This window comes from Alosa pseudoharengus, unplaced genomic scaffold, assembly GCF_046254945.1.
Source record: "Alosa pseudoharengus isolate Yale_2024_CS ecotype anadromous, Long Island Sound unplaced genomic scaffold, YU_APseudo_1.1 YU_APseudo_1.1_scf_1, whole genome shotgun sequence".
Lineage (NCBI taxonomy): Eukaryota > Metazoa > Chordata > Actinopteri > Clupeiformes > Clupeidae > Alosa > Alosa pseudoharengus.
Window position 1 is genome coordinate 56,712,647 of NW_027468564.1, and position 19,628 is coordinate 56,732,274.

The window sequence follows — 19,628 nt, forward strand, 5'->3', positions numbered from 1 at the left end:
ACACTCACACACCTTCATGGCCGTCCAGCCTGCCTTGACCTCCCAGTGGACACATCATTGGTGTGTGCGATGCCCGCATCTGGTTTTTACAGGTTTGTCTGTGTGCGGTCTACCCCTGCAGGTGGACGCCCTAAACACGGAGCTGACGGTCGAGCGCAGCGCCGCCCAGAAGAGCGAGAGCGCCCGGCAGCAGCTGGACCGCCAGAACAAGGAGCTGAAGGCCAAGCTGCAGGAGCTGGAGGGCGCCGTCAAGTCCAAGTTCAAGGCCTCCATCGCCGCCCTGGAGGCCAAGATTGCACAGCTGGAGGAGCAGCTGGAGCAGGAGGCCAAGTGAGTGGCACCAGCAGCATCCCTAACGCCCTGGACCAGAATCCAGATAGGCTGCTGGAAATAATGCAGTCTCATTGGCTGAGGAGATTCTGCCTTCTGATTGGCTGTTGGAATGTTGTAGTCGTGGGGCGGTGGTAGTGTAGCGGTTAAGGAACTGGGCTAGCGTCCAGTAGCCTGAAAGTTGCCGGTCCAATTCCCGGCTTCCACTGTTGTGCCCTTGAGCAAGGCACTTAACCCCAAGTTGCTCCAGGGACAATGTGATCCCTTGTAATATAGTTGTATGTAAGTCGCTTTGGCTAAATGTAATGTAATGTAATGTAATGTAGTCTGATTAGGGTGGAGAGGTGTCTGAATGACAGGTGTGATGTGTGTGTGTGATGTGTGTGCAGGGAGAGAGCAGCGGCCAACAAGGTGGTCCGGCGCACAGAGAAGAAGCTGAAAGAAGTGTTCATGCAGGTGGAGGACGAGCGTCGCCATGCCGACCAGTACAAGGAGCAGGTAAGAGCATCCCATTGTCACTTAGGACCACTGACAGCACCTTACATGCAGCGATGCAAACTTGCACTGCAAACTCCACTGTGTGTGTGTGTGTGTGTGTGTGTGTGTGTGTGTGTGTGTGTGTGTGTGTGTCCACTCAAATTGCCACATACTGTTCTGTGTTACCAGTTATAGGTAGTCAGTATATTTGGAGAAGGTGGTGTCATGTCTACTCTTAATATGTTAGGCCCTTATTTCCATATACTGTATAATGTGCTACACTGTGATTATTAGCGCAGTGTTTGTACTGTCTTGTGAAACAACCGATTCTTTGTTAATATGTGTTGTTTTAATCAGTACTAGTCATTCCAAATAAAACAATAAAGTGTGTGTGTGTGTGTGTTAGATGGAGAAAGCCAACTCGCGCATGAAGCAGCTGAAGCGTCAGCTGGAGGAGGCGGAGGAGGAGGCCACTCGTGCCAACGCCTCCCGCAGGAAGCTGCAGAGAGAGCTGGACGACGCCACCGAGGCCAGCGAGGGCCTCAGCCGAGAGGTCAACTCCCTGAAGAACCGCCTCAGGTAGACACACACACACACACACACACACACACACACACACTCATTCAATGTCTTGTTTAGGCCCTTACACAAAGACACTCAGCTTATCCTGTGAGGACCCCCCTCCCCACAGATTTACTTTTTAAACAATCCTCTATTCTGTGATTATGGATATATTTCCTAACACTGTGGATCTGCATTAATCTGGTTTAATTCCACACAGTACAAGCTGACACACACACACACACTCTCTCTCAGACACACAGCTGACACACACACACACACACACACTCTCTCAGACACACAGCTGACACACACACTCTCTCTCAGACACACAGCTCTAACACCACCCTGTCCCAGTTCCTGAAGAGCATCAGCCTCCATCTCCGCAGTCATCCCACAGCGTCATCCCCATCAGCTCTGCCCTTTCCTCAGGGGGAACTGACCTGTGTGGATGACCCAGTCGGGGGGGGGGGGTGGGTTTAAGGGCTTTTAGGTCTAAACCTCTTAGTCATCTGCTGACCTCTGACCTTTATCTAGGCGCGGCGGTCCCGTCAGCTTCTCATCGGGCCGTTCGGGGCGGCGCCAGCTACAGATGGAGGGCGAGATCTCGGACGACGACGCCGACAGCCGGGCGAGTGACCTCAACGAGACGCAGGCCGCCCAGGCTGAGTAGAGCAGCCGCCGCCGGCCAGCAGGCTTTCCCCCCCCCCTGCCGCCCAGCGCTCCTCAGCCTGCTAGCCAGTACGCAACAGCACCTCAGCACTACCACCCCCTTACCCCCAACCCTACCCCAACACACACACACATACATCTCATACTCTCACACACACACACACACACACACACACACACACACACACACACACACACACACACACACACACACACACACATCTCATACTCTCTCTCACACACACACACACACACACACACACACACATCTCATACTCTCACACACACACACACACACACACACACATCTCATACTCTCTCACACACACATGCATGCACTTCCATGCTGTGTTCCATAAACACAGGTTCACATGTGAGACTCCCAGGGGAACTGCTACTCTGCCTTATTCTATTCTGGCAAGCTTCAAGGCCCAGCGCACCTGAGCGCTTCTGACATCCCCCCAGCCAGCCTTTGGAATGACCACGTACTCTGCTTATGACCAAGGGACAAACTACAACACGTAAACGAAGAAAAGCGCTACTCTAGGTACAAGTGCATTTTAAGTATGAACTGTGTGTAAGTGTGCACATGAAGACGCACACACGTATGTACCCACCCACCCACACACACACACTCCGCGTCATGTCACATGTGTGCCCCCCCCCCCCCTCGCCACCAGCGCGAAGCCCAACTGACCACAGCCCACGCGGCTCCCCACTGATAAGGAGGGCCGCTGGTGGGGTTTGGGATTCGGCCAGCCCAACTGCTGCCGTTGCCCTGGTGGACTGCTGGTGTTCTGTGATTAAACTGTGTGAAAGCATCTCCATGACCCATCGCCACCGCAGCTTTTGTGGACATGGACTGGAAAAGCAAACAGGAAAAAAAAAATAATAAGATAACTGTGAAATTGCAACCTGCCACTACATCTCTCAATACCATTTAAAGGCATATTTAACTACGAAGCTTCGAGATCTTACTGCTGGTTAATGACAACCTTTTATGTGTTCTTTGTTCTGTTTTTCTTTCTTTTGTTATAATTTGACCCAACTGGACCACTTTCTCTTGTTTTGGCAAGGTAGCACCTGAGTAAAGACTTGTTTCTTAGATCAGTTGGCTACAGCCACCGACTCGTCCCGCAGTAGGGAACCCAAGACAGCCAGCTGATCTGGGGTCAGGTCATTCAGGCTCTAACTGATGGTAGTGGATGTATTGTTAACTTCAATTTGCTCTATGCTGCACAGTAATAGCCCGATTAGTTCCTTAAACTGGAAGGAGAGGTGACTCCCCCTGCCCCCCACAGTGAAGTGGGTTTGTGAAGTTACACTACACGGTCTCTCTGTGGTTAACACTAGAAACCTGAATAAAGCTAACAGGGGAGACAAGGCACTACACCAACGCATCCTCTAGACCCAGACTAATGTTGAAGGCGCTTAAACCAAATGAAGCCTGGTTCAGTAAAGGACTTTTGACCATACACACCCAAAGAGAGTTTGCATGCCTCTCGCCATGTGAATGGGTGACACGACTGGAATTTGCCGACCGGCACTTAGAATTTCTCTATTGTTGGACTAGATGACGACTAAGAGTAGGCGGTATGAGTTGGTACTTGGCCTCAAGGCATCGCTTCTGGAGGGTTTACGGAGAGGTTGTAAATATTTGGGATTCACACTTGCGTCTGGTGTGAGGTAGGCATTGTGTTACCCTACATTCCATTCAAAGTGAAAATAACTGGCTGGACTAAAGAGACAGATGTACTTTTCATTCATGTAACCAGTTAAGAGGTGATGCCTTAAGGTTCATGCAAGAGTTGTTTAATGAGACGTTTGCATCTGAATGTTCTGAATGTGTTAATGGAAGCCACTAAAGCTGTGTTTTCCCTCATACTCTCCTGGAGTGCCCTGTTACTTACTACAGTTCACTTCCATTTGTGGCAAGTGAAGGAAGTCATACGTACACAAATACATACAGTATTGGGAACTTTTGCTTTCCCCACATCATCAGGGTAAATTGACCTGGCTAAATTGGGCTTGGAGGATGGTGATGGTGGTGAGGGGGCAGTAAAGGGCAGGGATCTCCAGGCGGAGTAATGGGTCAGAACACCGTGCTTACAGGTCTGGATTGTGAGGAAAAGGCCTGCTGGATTCTTCATATCCTCACTGTCCTCACCTTACATTCTTATCTCAGTATTACTACGAGAAAAAAAACAAAAAAACGGGAGAGGGTCTGGAATGCACGTGGTGACAATGTTTCTTTAAGAAGTGCCTTAGACACTCGTTATGAAAACGTTGGTGGGTAAACCGCACCTGTTGCGTCTATGACACTGATGTGTACTCGTGCTAAGCTAAAACATTCAAGAAGGCGGAACTGGCAGACTGGAAAAGATTCACTACAAAGCCACCCCCCTCGGCTCTCTGTTGTGCTCTTCCCTGTAATTCATATCATATTCAGTATGTGTGTCTCCCCCGCCCCCCTGTAGGAAACCTCATCAGTAGACCATGGGCCAGAATCAGTGTTATTATGAAACGAGGAGCCTTCTGCTGCCACCCCAGCAGGACGTGTGATTTCATTTGGTTCAAAGCTTTATCATCCATGATCTAGTTACAATTATTACGATCCTCATTATTATTATTACTATTATTATTATTGGACTGGCTGTTGACAACCAGGAGTTCAACTGCAAATATCTCCTTTTATTTCTTGTATACCTGTATTTCTAGACAGTGATTTTTGTAAAGGACAATAAAACATATTCATTGTAGAAGGAATGTGATTTATTACTTTCACAGGTGACTGTTCATGTTACCATCTGGTAAACCCTCTTTTACAGGTACAATGATGAATATGGCATTTCATAATTTCAGAAGGTAGGCTCGTTGTTCCACACATGGGAACAAAAAATGTGCTTCTACAGTTGGTTGCAGAGAAAATTTGGAATCTTACCTTTTTTCCTCCTAGACTTTAGATAACATTTCAAGTTTTTCAATTTCAAGAATTCCACAATGAATACTGAGACGTCTCCATCATCTGTCAGATCCCTTTACATCACATCAAAGCATGTTCAACCCAAATTTAAGAAAAGTGGAGACAATTAGTGTAGAGCCTAAGCCTAGGCCCTAAGTGTCTAAGAGTTCATTTTTCAGACCTTGGTGTCAGTGCTCTGTTGAAGATTAGCACTTTCTTTCCAATACAAAGCCATCAAACTAAGTGATACCATCTTCAAGTAAAAAAAAAAAAAGATCCAAGGGGAAACTGCTACAGACTTTTACACACCTACGCACAAACTTGTAAACAGTGATAAATGAGGCCAGGTGGCCTTACACAAGAATCGTACCAAAAGCTGACAGCATTTTTTTTATTTTAGAATCAACACACAAAAATAATCTACAAAATAAAAAGATAAAAATAAGGAGTCAAAGACAGTGAAATGTAATATTGTCCGAATGTGACTCCCAAGTGTTCTCAACCTATGTGGCTTTTTAGAAGAAAAAAAAAATCCTTTCACAACATCCAGACAGCCCACTGAGAAAAACACTTAAGTACATCTTTTTCAAGAATATGATCAAATGAACACGCATACACAGACTTGCGCTCGCACACGCACAATATATATATATTTTTTTTTGTCAACTCGTGAGCCGACAGATAGATCTATCCTCCAACTTTTCTTTGGCGCCACTGTTCATTCAATCGGTCAAAACCCCCACGGGAGTGATTAATGCTAGAGGAAGTAATTGGTAGATGAGGAGGATGAGTAGCTTAAATGCAGGAAGAACTGAGTTTTCCAGAAGAGGTATGTCAGCGGAAGCTGAGAGATACATGTACAAGTCTGAGAGACAGACGCCCTGCACAGAAAAGAAACCGAGCGATCCTCCGGCCGCCTCCCGCGGAGAGAGGAGGAGCAGAGCGCAGTAGCTGAGGCGTGAGGCTGTGCTTGTGCATGAGCCAGAAATAGTCCTGCATAGTTCAAACATACAAACTAAGGCGATCTGTTGTATTGAGTACTGGAGATTTGTATTGATAAGCAATGAAATATTCAGAAATAAAAGTTCAAGTAGACTAAAGACACTTTCTCCACCTGTGACACACATGCGCGCGCGCACACACACACACACACACACACACACACACACACACACACACACACACACACACACACACACACACACACACACACACACACACACACACACACACACACACACACACACACACACACACACACACACACACACACACACACACACACACACACACACACACACACACACACACACACACACACACACACACACACACACACACACACACACACCCCACAGACACGTCTTGCTCAGTTTATCAAAAAAGAGCCATTTCACCGTTTCAAGTTTCTTTTTTTTCCATTTCAAGGTCCAGTGTAATATACAGCACCAAAGACACTGTGTAAGAAAGGGGGATATGAGCTCACACACACACACACTGACCTGGAAAGAAAATAGAGCATATTATATTTATATATATGTATATTTATATACATACACCCATATTAACCCACTCACACACATCAGAATTTTATGTCCCTGTGAGGAAATGATAAATAATTTATCCATATTAATAGCTACTGTATTAACAGTCTGTTTGTAGGGAAGGGCAACAGAACAGAGGACTACCACCCCACAGACGGAGAGAGGGAGTCGGTTCTCTACAAATTAAAATCAAAAACAGAGATAGAAGTCCTATTCAACAACTCTTTACACAGGAAAGTCCGGCCAACACTGACTTAAATACTAATTAAATTATATAGCTTCTTTTCTCCTACACTCCCCCTCTCTCTCCACAGTGATAAAGGTCTGTCATGTAAACATGTTGAAAAAAAAAAAAAAAAAAAAAAAAAACGCAGTCACCCTTCCTAACATTCCAAAACAGTAATCAATAGAATGACAATAATTAGAATGAGGGTGATTAATGCGTTAGGTCCATCAATAAGGAAAAAAAAAATGTATCCTTTTGCAGTGTCCCACTGCAGTGTCAGTCAGAGCTGATGCCGTGGCTTCAGTGGTGCTCAGAGTGGCGGGCGGCGTTTGACCGCTCAGTGAGTCTTCCTCTTCACATCTCCACCCTGGCTTTGGTTTGTATCTGAGGGACAGCAAGAGCTTATTATATCAGCCATCAAGACAAACCTGCCACATTCAAAACAAAGTCATGCACTAGTGGTTAGTTTTTTTTTTGTTTTTTTTTCCTAAAAGGGCAACACTGGATGAGATCTTAGTAGTAGCACACGCAAACATACCTACAATGAGACATTAACGGGCAGAGAGGAAAACAACGGGACACACAGATGATCAAGTTCACACACAAAGAGCAGGACAGAGGAGAGCGCACGGCAACGGAGGGGGAGCAGGACAGACGGGGGGAGGGGGAGGAGGACAGACGGGGGGAGGGGGAGCAGGACAGACGGGGGGAGGGGGAGCAGGACAGACGGGGGGAGGGGGAGCAGGACAGACGGGGGGAGGGGGAGGAGGGGCAGAGTTTACCTGAGAAAGCAAGCTGCAAGTGAGGAGGTAGAGCAGCCTGAGACCCTGACTGGAGGCTCTTAAACAGATCTGAGGAGAGAGACCAGCATCCGACACAGCGAGAGAGAGGAGGAGGAGAAGCGGAGAGGTGATATGGAAGGAGGAGAGAAGTGATGGAGGAAAGGGTCAACAGAGGGCAAGAGGGTTATAGGCAGAAAAACTGCTGGAGACTAGAGCTTGTACACACACACTACAAGACAAAAGCACCATCATCTGTTCTGACTATATACACACACACACACACACACACACACACACACACACACACTTATGACCACCATCACAGAACTTCACAAGATGACCACAGTCACACTAGACAGACCACAAATGGACATGTTGAGATCTCTATTGCAAAATCATGAGAAAGATTTAAAACATATTTTCTCATCATCATAATAACATTTGATAAGTGAATAAGTTCCAATCAGCAGAAACAGTGAATAACTGATGAAGGGCACATTTGAGGAGGTAAATATGAAGCACTGGATGAAGGGCACATTTGTGACCCTGCAAGGCGAAACCAGTCGTTTTGGTAAAATTTACAAAATTAAGTTATTGTGCTCACATGAACGGCCATTGGCTAAGCTTTCCAATGATATGTATATCGAGGGTATTGCAAAAAGTATCACTAAGATAACCACATCCAAAGTTGGCATGGTTCTCCTGTCACGATACGCCAGAAGAGGAGAAAATCACCTGTCACGTGCGATAGTGTGAGGACACAGCTATTATTAGCCTTATGGTGACTATGTCCAGTTTTATCAACCGAGTGAGTGTCTAGTTAATACCAGGGACGGTCATAGTCACTATAGAATATAATTCATGTATTTCGGGGAAAGTAAGGGGAAAAGAAGTTCTATGTACACAGATTGTGTAGGCTATAGGCCCACTTTTAAAATGTGCTACTGCTACATCAATGGAAAACTTCTCCTGGTCCGTAAAATGACGCCAGGATATTTCTAAAAGTTCGTGCTTTTGACCGTTCGTGCCCTGAAAGGCAAGTCTTTAACATTCATATTCGGTTAAATCTGCCAAGAACGATAGAGAGCTTACACATTGAGTAACGAGTAGCCTAATGAGTAGGCTACATTTTAGCTCTACCGTAAAACCTTATAGCTGCGTGGACAAATGGAATGACTGCTAATGTGTTTAATCTTCACCTAAATAAAGTCCGGGTTTAAAACGTATGTTTATCTGTGAAATTTGTTCACAATATGAAAGTGTAGACTGTATACTGTCAAATTATGCAAAAACGTGAAATTCGACATTTTATCCCGTACTTTTGTTTATTGTGGATTTTCTCAAAATAGCACTGTGCGCAAGACGACTGATTTCGCCTTGCAGGGTCACATTTGAGGAGGTGAATATGAAGCACTAGATGAAGGGCACATTTGAGGAGGTGAATATGAAGCACTAGATGAAGGGCACATTTGAGGAGGTGAATATGAAGGGCACATTTGCTGGTCTGCAGGTAGCTAAGGAGTGTGTGTGGTGGGTGCTCCTGATTGGTCACTTACTCTGTGCCAGGGTGTATCCTGAGTTGGTGCCAGCGGAGGCGCCCATGCTGCCGGGGGCACCGGGCGGGCTGAAGTTCAGCAGCGGCGGGAACTGGAAGGGCAGGGAGACGGGCACCAGGCCCCCGAGCATGCCGAAGCCCAGGGGCAGAGAAGGGCCCAGCAGATTGGTGCCCGCGGCCGCCGAGACCTGGGGGCAGAACACACACACACACGGCATCAGCTCAGTGCAGCGTCAAGACAAACATCAGAACACACACACACACACACACACACACACACACACACACACACACACACACACACACACACACACACACACACACACACACACACACACACACACACACACACACACACACACACACAATCAGCTCAGTGCAGTGTCAAGACAAACATGAACATCTGGAACCAAAATGTGTTTGGAGACAAAAATAGTCAGGCAAATTCCACCTATCTAATCTCAGTCCGGCTAGTCATGATGCAATAATGTGTTGAGAATTCTTTTTTCGGGTCCAACTGCTCTCAGACTTCTCCATAGACAGTAAAATAAATGTTTTTTTCCTGCTATTCAGAGTAGCCTTTAAGAAAATAGTCATCCTAAAATAAAATCTTATTTTTTTTGCGGAGGCCTGGACGTTACCCTTGATTATACCATCTGGCTGCACAGCTACTCTAATTACTCTGTTAGAGTAAAGATATTGTGTTTTACTCTCACTAAAACCAAGGTGAGCTTCACAGGTTGTGAAAACCGGCTGGCTGCGCTAGTAAACGTTTGTGAACAAAAAAGCTGTTGGGCCCTTGACGTCGGACTTAACAACCGGATAAGCCAATTAGCCTCTCATTACTGAGGTATTACAGGGTTACTAACTCTAACCTTTCACTACGCCACGCTGCGGTCAGCTTACCTGTGACAGGTGTGAAGTGACTACTGACGAGGGCAGCGTTGAGGCCAGGGTTGACGCCAGCGTTGACGCCAGTGTTGAGGCCGGCACCCGACTGGTCACAGCTTTGGCACTCTGACCAGACCCTCCTACGGACCTTTGCCTCTGTCCGTGATTGGCCGATATCCCAGAGGGGGAGGGGCTGTGGTCCTGCTGACTGCTGGAAGGGGGCGTTCCTATGGGGCTGGGGTTAGTGTTTCCTGCCCCCCCACTCAGAGGGGTGGAGGGCTTCTGGCCGCCCGCAAAGCTGTAGATTCCCTGGCCAGGCTTGACGGACGAGCCTCCCTGTGCTGTGAATGGGGGTCGGAACCCAGCGCCCTTGGGACTGTACTGGTGGGAGTTGGCCATCATCTGCGGCCGGGAGTGGACGAGCGAGGGCGAGGAGGAGGAGGAGGGGGCCGGCGACGAGGCCGGGGGCGGAGTAGGGGCGGGGGGCCGCGGGGTCAACTTGATGATGCCCGAACTGCTGCTGTGGGAGGACTTGGTCAGCGTGGCCTGCATGGGGGTGATGAAGTTGGACTGGGGGTGGGCGTGCGTGGCGTGCGGGGCTTTGGGCGGCGGGTGAGAGGAGGTGGGGGACGAGGGCACGGGGGAGGGCGAGCCGCTGGGCAGCCGCTGGGGCTGCTGGGGGCTCTTGGCGTTGAGCTGCGAGAGGTGTGCGTTCACGCGGCCCTGCTGAGAGCCTCCGCCGACCCCGCCACCGTTACCGGCCGCGCCGGCTTTCCCCGCGGAGCTCTTAAGCAGCCCGGCCGGCGGCGTGGCCTGGCCAGGCTTCATCCCCGGGGGGCAGAAGGACTTCTGCTGGGGGGGCAGCAGAGGGGAGGCGGTGGGCGGGGGACGCGGTTTGGGGGGAGAGGGGGAGTTGAGTCCAGCGCCGGACCTGTGGCCGGGGGTCATGGAGTGTCTCTGGGCCTGCGACAGCGCTCCGGCGTCCTTCAGCATTCCGTACGCCTCGGCCCGGGAAGAACTGGAGGGGGATGAGGTAATGGTCAGCGGGCGGGAGAGCGCGGGGGAGGACGCGAGGGAGGGAGAGGTAGTTAGCGTGCTCATATTAGCCAGGGACATGACGGGGCTCTCCAGTTTCACAGGAAGGGAATGTGACGGCGGGGAAGCAAAGTGGCCGACCGACAGGCCGGGCGTGGCGCCGGCCTTGCTGACCGGAGAGGAGACGGCCGGGCCGTTGGTCTGGGTCAGGCCTTTGGCCGCGTTGCTCAGGAGCGCAAGGGCATGGGAGATGGAGTCCAGCGAGTTGGTGGCCAGGTCTTCGTCCAGCGAATCAGAGAGGCAGATGGGCTCCGAGGGGGAGGTGGGGGGCCGGCGGACGATTACCGCCGCGGAGGGAGAGGGGATCACGCCGACTGGACTGGGCCTCGGGATCCAGCCACCCTCCTGGAACAACACAGACACACGGCACGGTCAGAACCAAAACACCACAACTGCTCTAAAGCAGTCAATCCACATTCAAAGTCAATCTGGAGAGAAGATGATTGGAGTTTCCATTTAAGTATTCTACAAGCTACAAAACAATAGTAAGGCTGCGCCACAACGCTCCCCTAGTGAGCCACAGCTCTATCACTCGTAGCACTTCACATAGGTCAAGAGAATGCATGTTTGCAACAGGACCACACACACACCTTGGCTTTAATCGCTTTGGGACCAGGAACCACCCTTTTCTTGCCCCTGCAATCCAGACAAAATAAGAGTCAAAAATCAATAGTCATATATTATTCATTAATCCAGTTCATGACTTCCTTGCACAGTCCTATTACTATAACAACAACAACAATAATAAAAGTGATGCCAACTCACAGTCCAGTAAGGTGGCCGTGCACAATCCTGCTCTCCTTGAACAGCATCCTGTGACAAAATAGAAAAATATTCAGTTGTAGTAGCATCAACCTTGTCAAGTTCACCTAATCATTCACCAAAAAAGTGGAAAAACGTGCACGCAGGCACGCGCACGCGCACGCGCACACGCACACGCACACGCACACACAGCTAAGCGATTAGACATTGAGGAACCTGCGTCTCACACACCTGGCCTGCATCCAGCCCTTGGGCCAGAGCGGTTTGACCTCGTTCTCCATGAAGGCCTTGAGGTAGTCCTCCACAGACAGAGGGGCCTGCGACTCCTGCTCATAACAGCTCAACTTCACCCGCACCAGGTTACACAGCAGAGACCTGCAGGAACACACACACACACACACACGCACACACGATGATTTCTTTGAATCAATGAATTTAGTGTTTTTCATTAGGAAGGGTGCAGCAGAGTGCCAATGATGCATGCAGTCCAGGGTTTTTTCAGTCAGAGGATAAAGTCTTACCTGAGTTTGTCGTCCCAGATGAACTTCTTTCGCGGTCCCATCACCCTCTTCCCAGGCTTCTCCTCATCCTCCTCCTCAGAACCATTCTTCTCTCCCTCCTCAGACTGCTGCCTACACACACACACACACACACACACACACACACAGCAATTTAAAGCCAGAGCCTTATCCTCAGTACATTTAGAGGTATCCTGCGGCCCATGGTTAAATCCTGATTTAGTGGGGTATTCTGTAGCTAGCCACAGCGTATGGATCCATTACTACAGAGAGAGCTTCTGTCTAGTAAGCACAAAATCCAGAATCGTCCTATGTAAACATAAAGTGACCGTTTTGAGCCAATGAGTAGCAGCACAGGAAAGTTTTACATGGTCCTATAAAGTTTAAACAGATGTTCTGGACGGGAATGTCTCTGTTATTGGGGACACAGCTCATACGGTGTTGGAAATGTTATGTTCTTATTACAGTGGAGTGGGAGGTAAATGAGCGAGAGGATCATACTTGGCAGCAGCCTTGGCCACACAGTCCATGTTGTATCTTGCGATCTGTTCTGGCATGACGCTACAGACAGCCAGCTTCAGCTTCAACAGGGGCGTGCGCAGGCGGTCATCCTGTGAGAGAGGGAGAGAGACCTTCATGATGGGGGGAAAGAAAGAATTACGCGAGTTGCCACGGTATCATTCACACTTCAGAGATGCCATTTATCCCTTTTCCACATGACCTTACAGACAGGAATTATTAAGCAACACTATGCAACAATGTGACACTTTTTGAGAGATGCCTTTATCAGACAACCGTTTTGCCATCATCATCAAATTCATTCTGATGGCCTACGATCATTTAAAGGACAGACACACACACATGTATTATTCCGATCAGCCTCCCAGAATATACACTACAGCTGATTTCTGGGTAGGCAGAAATGAAAGAAAACCTTTCACAGCACGACATTGCTAACTAGATAACCAAAAGACACCAGCTGACATGTCAGCAAGCTTCTAGCAGTGCCAGGTGGAGAGTGCAACGTTTTGCGTGCTTTTCAGGTAACCATCTTGCTAGTGTTAGATTAAAGCTCTAGTGCTGCTTTAAAAACTGTAGAAAAGCTACAACATCATTGCCATTGTGATGCTGTAGAGGTTTGAAGGTGACTTTTGAAGGGTAAAGAAGCCCTATGAGCACCACTAGCCGAGGGAGCGGACCGCTTGCTCAGTGGCTGTTCTGTGGCTCTCACCTGGATGTTAAGGCTGAGCTTCTTGAGGCGTTTGAGGAGGGCCTCCTTGTTGCAGGGCACGAACGCCTCCATGTGGGAGTAGATGGCCGAGCGCACCTCCGCCGGCTGCTCCTGGACCTGCAGCTCAATACTGCAGTGGACACGCAGAGAGAAAGGGTCGTTAAATACTCAGTGGACACAAAGAGGGAAGGGGACGATAAATACACAGTGGACGAAAGGCAGGACAGCACAGGTGACAAGAATGTGAGAATAAGGTGGTCACAAATACACATCTACATGATATACCACTTCCTAGTGACCAAGGGTCACACAAGACACACAAGAAAATACTTACTCAAGCAAAATGTTGTTCATATCCAAGGTGAAAAACTTCTTTCTCCCCTCTTGGTCAAACTGTCGTGAGGCCTTTTAGGGATGACAAACAGTAAGAGGGAGACAAAAAAGGAAGAAAGAGACTTCAGTCACTGGCAGAACATCCAACACAAACATCCAACACAAATGATGCTGGAACAGCAGACACCAGCACGCTTGTGCAAAGAAACGGGCACTGTCCATCCATGTAGAAGGTACCCTGGGAATCCAGAGTTCTCGTGGAAGCATTTGCTCAGCAAGAGACTCTGGCAACGAGTAATAATGCACGTATTTTTTGCCCCTTGCATCGCGGGGAACCAATCATATCTGTGTATCTGATATAGGCGGGTCAGAGGCGAGCTAAACAGATGACAGACGTAGTGTTATCCAATTGCGTCGAAGTCCGGAATCAGTCAGTTAACATTGATCGTATAGTGTTATCCAATTGCGTGCAGTGACATTTTCAAATGCGTGCTTGGTGCCGCCCCTCGAATTGGGCCATTACGTTATTCGTGGACAGACCCTTAATCTTTCAGATTGGGTCTGGTCCCCAAGGCTATGGGTGAAGGCCCATTTGGGGCATGAACGTGCACTGTCCATCCGTATAGAAGGCCCATTTGGGGCAGAGAGTGGATGTGTGGACCTGGAGTGTCTGATCTGGGCTGTGTTATCTGCATGTCCCTGATGTTCTGTTGTCCTGTCTCCCTGGCTGTGGCCTGCCAGCCCTCACCTCTCCTCTCCTCTCCTCTCCTCTCTCCCTACTCGTCCTCCTCGCACCTCAACTCACTCAGTCCAGCGGCAGCAGTGGCAGCAGCAGCAGTGCCCTGGCTGGCCTCACCTCCTGTCAGAAGATACACGGCACTCCATCACAAACGCTAGTAGCGTCTAGGAGACTGGGGGCTCGTTTCCTGTACATGGATTAAGCCCTAGTCCATGACTGCAAGAGAACTTTAGGAGAAGTATCCAATGAGAAAAAGCTTTTAGCCAGAAATCCATGTACAGGAAACTGACCATCAATATAGTGACCTCATATATCAATATAACACTATAATATGTGTAGCATCACAACTACTATCAAAAGGCAGAAGGAATAGAATTGAAGAGAAATAGTGTAATGTCAACATTAGGGGGTTTATTTCTCAAGTTTGGCAAACTAGTCTAGGAGTGAAGGTGAATGTTTTCTGACCCAGTGCATGCAGGAGACTGATGATCAGTTTCTTCTCTATAGCATTTATCGAGCCTATTCAGTCAAAAAGATGTCTATGTATAAGTCTAGACATGGGTCCTATTTCACACATGGTGGAATGTGCGTTGGAAAGGAAATTTTAGACCTCCAAAAATCCCAAAAAGTTCAGTTACAAATTCATTAGCTCATTTCAATTCTCTGCCAATGTCCACCTATAATATAAGATTTCAGTCTGAGATTGCTGAGAATCCCTAGGACATTATACCCATTAAAGCCACATTTAGTAATAACAGACTTCTCCAGAAGAAACTGCACCTGTTGCTAAAGAAGGGAAAAAAGCTTAACAAGCTATAAAACAAAAACACACACTCCAAGAGGAGTCCACTCACCGTCCGTAGGTCCTCAATGCGCTTGGTGAGCGGAGCAGGCAGCCCAGCGGGCAGAGGAGGAGGGGACAGGAGCCCGGCCCCGACCCCCAGCCCCACTTGCCCTCTCCCCTGACCCGCCTTCTGCCCTGGAGACACACCCACGCCCATGAGCCCGTTCTCCCGGGCGGGGCTGGCCGTCAGAGGACCCGGGTCCAGCAGGCTGAAGTCCAGGTCGCCCAGGAGATCCTGCAGCTCGCTCTCGTTGGCCGAGCTCAGCAGCGACATCATGGCCGGGTCGGCGGTCAGGTCGGCGAGGGAGATGTCGGTGCTGCCGGCGGCGGCGACCAAGCTGTTGCCGGGCAGGCCGGAGTTGTGGAGCATGTGGTTGGCGTGCGGGGCGCTGACCAGGCCCAGGTGGTGCGCGGTGGCCGGGCTCTTCTGCCGCATCTCCTCCTTCTCCCGAGTGAAGCGCCGCAGCATGGCCGCCAGGTACAGAGAGTCCTTCATCAGCTTCTTCCTCTTCTTCTTTTCTGGCCGGTGTAGGTTCATTCCAGTCACACTGCACAATGACACACACACACACACACACACACACACACACACACACACACACACACACACACACACACACACACACACACACACACACACACACACACACACACACACACACACACACACACACACACACACACACACACACACACACACACACACACACACACACACACACACACACACACACACACACATTAGCTACTCAGCATTCCAAGCTAGCCTAGCCTGTAGTCCCAAGGACCTCTCCTCCGTGCTGCTCAGAGCCTTGCCTGGCTTGAGAAGGCCCATGGTATAATGGTCTTAATGGGCTGGTCACTACAAGGTCTTGATGAGAGCCAGAGTGACTCCTCGCCTTCCAGGAATCTAGCGCTTCCCTGATATACAGCTCACCGGTAACGGCCACTGATGGACCAATCAGAGCGTGTCTAATGCTCCATTTCTTGGGGGGATGGTTTGTCCTAATACTGACATGGCATCCTAGCATTAACAAAAGGGTCGGTTGAAGAGAAGAACCTACATCTCTAATGTGTGTTGAAGACACATGCTCATCATCTTTTGCATTTCATTTTCTGACAAATAATAATGTCTGAATATCAGCAGTAAAACTTGCATGCATTTGCTGTTAAAAACATGCCAGCAAATGGGGCTGCCATGTCAGGAGTGTTGTGTCCTCACCCTTGTTTAGGCACTCGGATCTTCCTGGGTTTCTTCTCCTCCAACATGGTTCCCTCTTTCCGCTTCCGCTTCTTGATCATCTGAACTTCGCCACCCTTCACATTTGAGGATAAACAGTCAGCCCGTTAAGCATTTAAAGTATATAAGTAAACACATTCCACATAGTGACTGCATCGCTGATATGCCACCAATTACCACAAAATACGTATAGAAGCCATTGATAAAACCTGATATCTAAGCACAGAATCAAATAGTTTTTTCTCCTGCGACTGGACTTGCAAGCAGGCCCTCCATGACAGCAGATGATGCTGTCCAGATCATGCCCACAGCACTCACCCCTGGTGTGGCCACTTTGCCTTCATCCTCACCCTCCGATTCAGAGGCGGCGCGAAACTGCAATGTACCCGTGTTGATGTAGAAGCCACCAAGTTTGGTGGTTAACGACGCTGGCACCAGCTCATCATACTGCAGCAAGGAAGCAACCAATATTTAGACAACAGTGGTAGACATGTTTCACTTCTAAAAATGATATTGTTCCCTTCCAACTTTGTGATATTACTATAACAGTATCTGCAGACAACACTTACTTAGTGACCTGAATGAGGACCTTACACATTATTTTTATTTTTATTGTGACTGATGTACTGTGTCAACTCAAAAGGGATGCACTAGAACCAGGATTAAGCTGAAGTGGTGGTACTCACTGCCTCCGAGTTATCAATGAAAGGGTCACTCTCGTCATATCCAAACCCAATGTCTATCAGGTCCTGCATGCGGTCCTTCCTTTTCTTTTTACCACTATTGCCCTAAGAGACGGATTCAGATAAGCTGTTATTTTCTACTGAGAACTCAACTGCAGCTACAGGCCACCATCACAACAAAGAGAAGCACTATTGTCATTTGTGTAATTCAACAAGTCCTGAAACACTATGGATACGTTGTGGTTGTGTGTGTGTGTTGTGGCTGGGAAATGTCTTGATTTCCATGTTGCCACTCTTTTGAACAGGTTAGGGCATTCACACTGCGCACGTGAGACACACATCTCAGGTCATGTCACCTCGCTCCAGCTGTTCATGAAAATCAATGAAGATGTAAATATTTAGCCCACTTGCAAGGCATCCAGTGTGTTTCAGGGCCTACGTTTTAGATCAGCACCAACCATTTACCAAACAGCACCAGACTCAGTAGTTGGAATATTTTACATTTCTTGTGGCTCATTAACCCGGGCTGCACTGCCACTTTGCCAGCATATCTTTTAAATGATGACCATTCTTCAGAGTACTTGTTGACAACCATTATCAAAGGTGAGAGAATACTCACATATTTACTCTCAAACTTCTTGGCTAAAGCCTCCACCTGCTGGCGCTCCCTCTCGTCATCGTTGAAGGGGTCGTTTGGGTCAAGGGCGGGTGGTGTGGGTGTGGGTATGGGTTTCTGTGTCTTCTTCTTCAGACAGAAAACAAAGATTCCAAGATAATAAGGTCAAGCTGCAGTCAGAATGCATTCAGCTTAGGGAATGTCACCCCATGATCTAACCTCTAGAGGCGTCGTTAAATAAAGCTATGCAACACAAACACTTGTCTTCAAGTAAATACTAGTAAACATTTTCAGTGCTACACAAATATGCCGACACAGACTTAAAAAAAAAAAAAGAGTTGACATGCCTGTCATTTTTGGATCATTATATCATTCAATCATAACACTATTTTTACGCATCTAGTCACGAGACCATTATACAAATAATTGCATCTTCGCTCTTTCCGGATGATCTAAAGGACAATTTCGCACTTTAAAAGGCGTTTAGGCCTAAACCAAAACAACAGATACCTAAAGTGACCACCACATGCACATTATGTTAGCTAACAAGCTAGTTGGCTACCTATGAAACGTTATAACTTTCTGGAGTTGTTATGGACAGTAAGCGATGTTACTCAAGTGCCACGAATGAAAAAAATAATTGATTCGTGTGATCTTGATAAAATTACAAGCTTCAAAACAAACAAGCAGATACACTTGTTCCTTTATTAGAGTAATTAACAAGACATGACCAGCCACTCATTCAAAGGTATGCGACTCGTCCCACCAACTTGTGTTTGCTAACGTTAACAAGCTAATCTGTTGCAATAGATGGCAAAGAGCAAAACTGCTAGAAGGTGCCTTTACACAAGGTGTTAGCATAAATTCACCAATGCCCACTTCCCTAAACTGATCTGACTTTTGTCAAGATAACACAATTGCAGGTCTCCACAGGCCTAAAATTAAACAGTGCATACCTGAAGGGATTGAATGAGTTCGCTGTAATTGAACTCGGCCGACGACTGGTCGTTTGGCTCGATGAGAGAAAGGTTTAATCGCACGGTTGCTCTGTTGGGTTCAACGCCGTCTCTGTCGCCAGTTTTGCCGAACAATCCACCATCTCCTGATGCCCCTGTCGTGGACTTGCCAATCCCTTGATCTCCATCAAAGTTTATGTCGGCCTCGTCGTCCAACCGGCGTTTCCTAGATTCAGTGGCTGGACCAGCGGCAAAGGCCGACAGGGTGACAAATTGTACTTTTCTCGGTTCGGCCATTTGGATGTGCTGGCTGTCTCAACCTCGCTCAGGACAGACAGCGACACAGAGGGTTACTTCGCGAAACTACTTTAAATAGGCGAATTAGAGGGATTTAACCTGGATGGAAGGGATATTTAGAGGCTGGTAAGATGCAAGAGTATCCTCCGCACCTTACGAATGGAGTTCCAGGGGAAGAGATGGTCGGGGAAAAGTTGTTTTTTCAGTAGCTGCTCGCATCCTCAATTGCTAGGGGACCGAGGCATTCAGGACAGCCATCTTGGATTTCAGGAGTAAATAAAATATCCGTGAGGTCGCTGGGCCTGCGCGCAGAA

General features: G+C 48.2%; 2 protein-coding genes across 4 annotated transcripts in view; one reads left to right on the top strand and one right to left on the bottom strand.

The window, feature by feature from the left end:
* The window catches only part of myh10 (myosin, heavy chain 10, non-muscle), a 56,509-nt gene extending 53,510 nt beyond the window's left edge, over positions 1–2,999 (top strand). The window contains exons 40-43 of the mRNA XM_076294369.1: positions 122–330; positions 720–828; positions 1,214–1,386; positions 1,906–2,999. Of these exons, the coding sequence (XP_076150484.1) occupies positions 122–330; positions 720–828; positions 1,214–1,386; positions 1,906–2,041 (627 nt within the window). The 3' untranslated portion in view covers positions 2,042–2,999. The remainder of the gene's footprint in view (positions 1–121; positions 331–719; positions 829–1,213; positions 1,387–1,905) is intronic.
* Positions 3,000–6,262: 3,263 nt separating this feature from the next.
* Positions 6,263–19,627, bottom strand: ubn2a (ubinuclein 2a). Of its 3 annotated transcripts, XM_076294378.1 has the most exons (17): positions 19,018–19,627; positions 18,065–18,190; positions 17,449–17,550; positions 17,081–17,209; positions 16,745–16,839; positions 15,533–16,070; positions 13,941–14,011; positions 13,607–13,736; positions 12,877–12,986; positions 12,379–12,489; positions 12,089–12,232; positions 11,861–11,908; positions 11,686–11,731; positions 10,016–11,440; positions 9,111–9,297; positions 7,555–7,623; positions 6,263–7,156 (listed from the first exon to the last, which is right to left on the bottom strand). In XM_076294378.1, the coding sequence occupies exons 1-17, from the start codon at positions 19,312–19,314 to the stop codon at positions 7,110–7,112; spliced, it is 3,675 nt and encodes a 1,224-aa protein (XP_076150493.1). In that variant the 5' UTR covers positions 19,315–19,627; the 3' UTR covers positions 6,263–7,109. The 3 variants fall into 3 exon arrangements, with proteins under 3 accessions (XP_076150493.1, XP_076150509.1, XP_076150500.1); XM_076294394.1 differs by lacking the exon at positions 17,449–17,550; XM_076294385.1 differs by lacking the exon at positions 7,555–7,623.
* Position 19,628: the final 1 nt, after the last annotated feature.

What these genes read in the sequence shown, in the direction of transcription:
- ubn2a (XM_076294378.1), bottom strand. Translation starts at nt 19,314, where the DNA reads ATGGCCGAACCGAGAAAAGTACAATTTGTCACCCTGTCGGCCTTTGCC. An exon ending in ATCTGGGACGACAAACTCAG is followed by an intron (nt 12,233 to 12,378) that starts GTAAGACTTTAT and finishes GTGTTCCTGCAG; the next exon opens with GTCTCTGCTGTGTAACCTGG. An exon ending in AGGATACACCCTGGCACAGA is followed by an intron (nt 7,624 to 9,110) that starts GTAAGTGACCAA and finishes CTCTCTCCTCAG; the next exon opens with ATCTGTTTAAGAGCCTCCAG.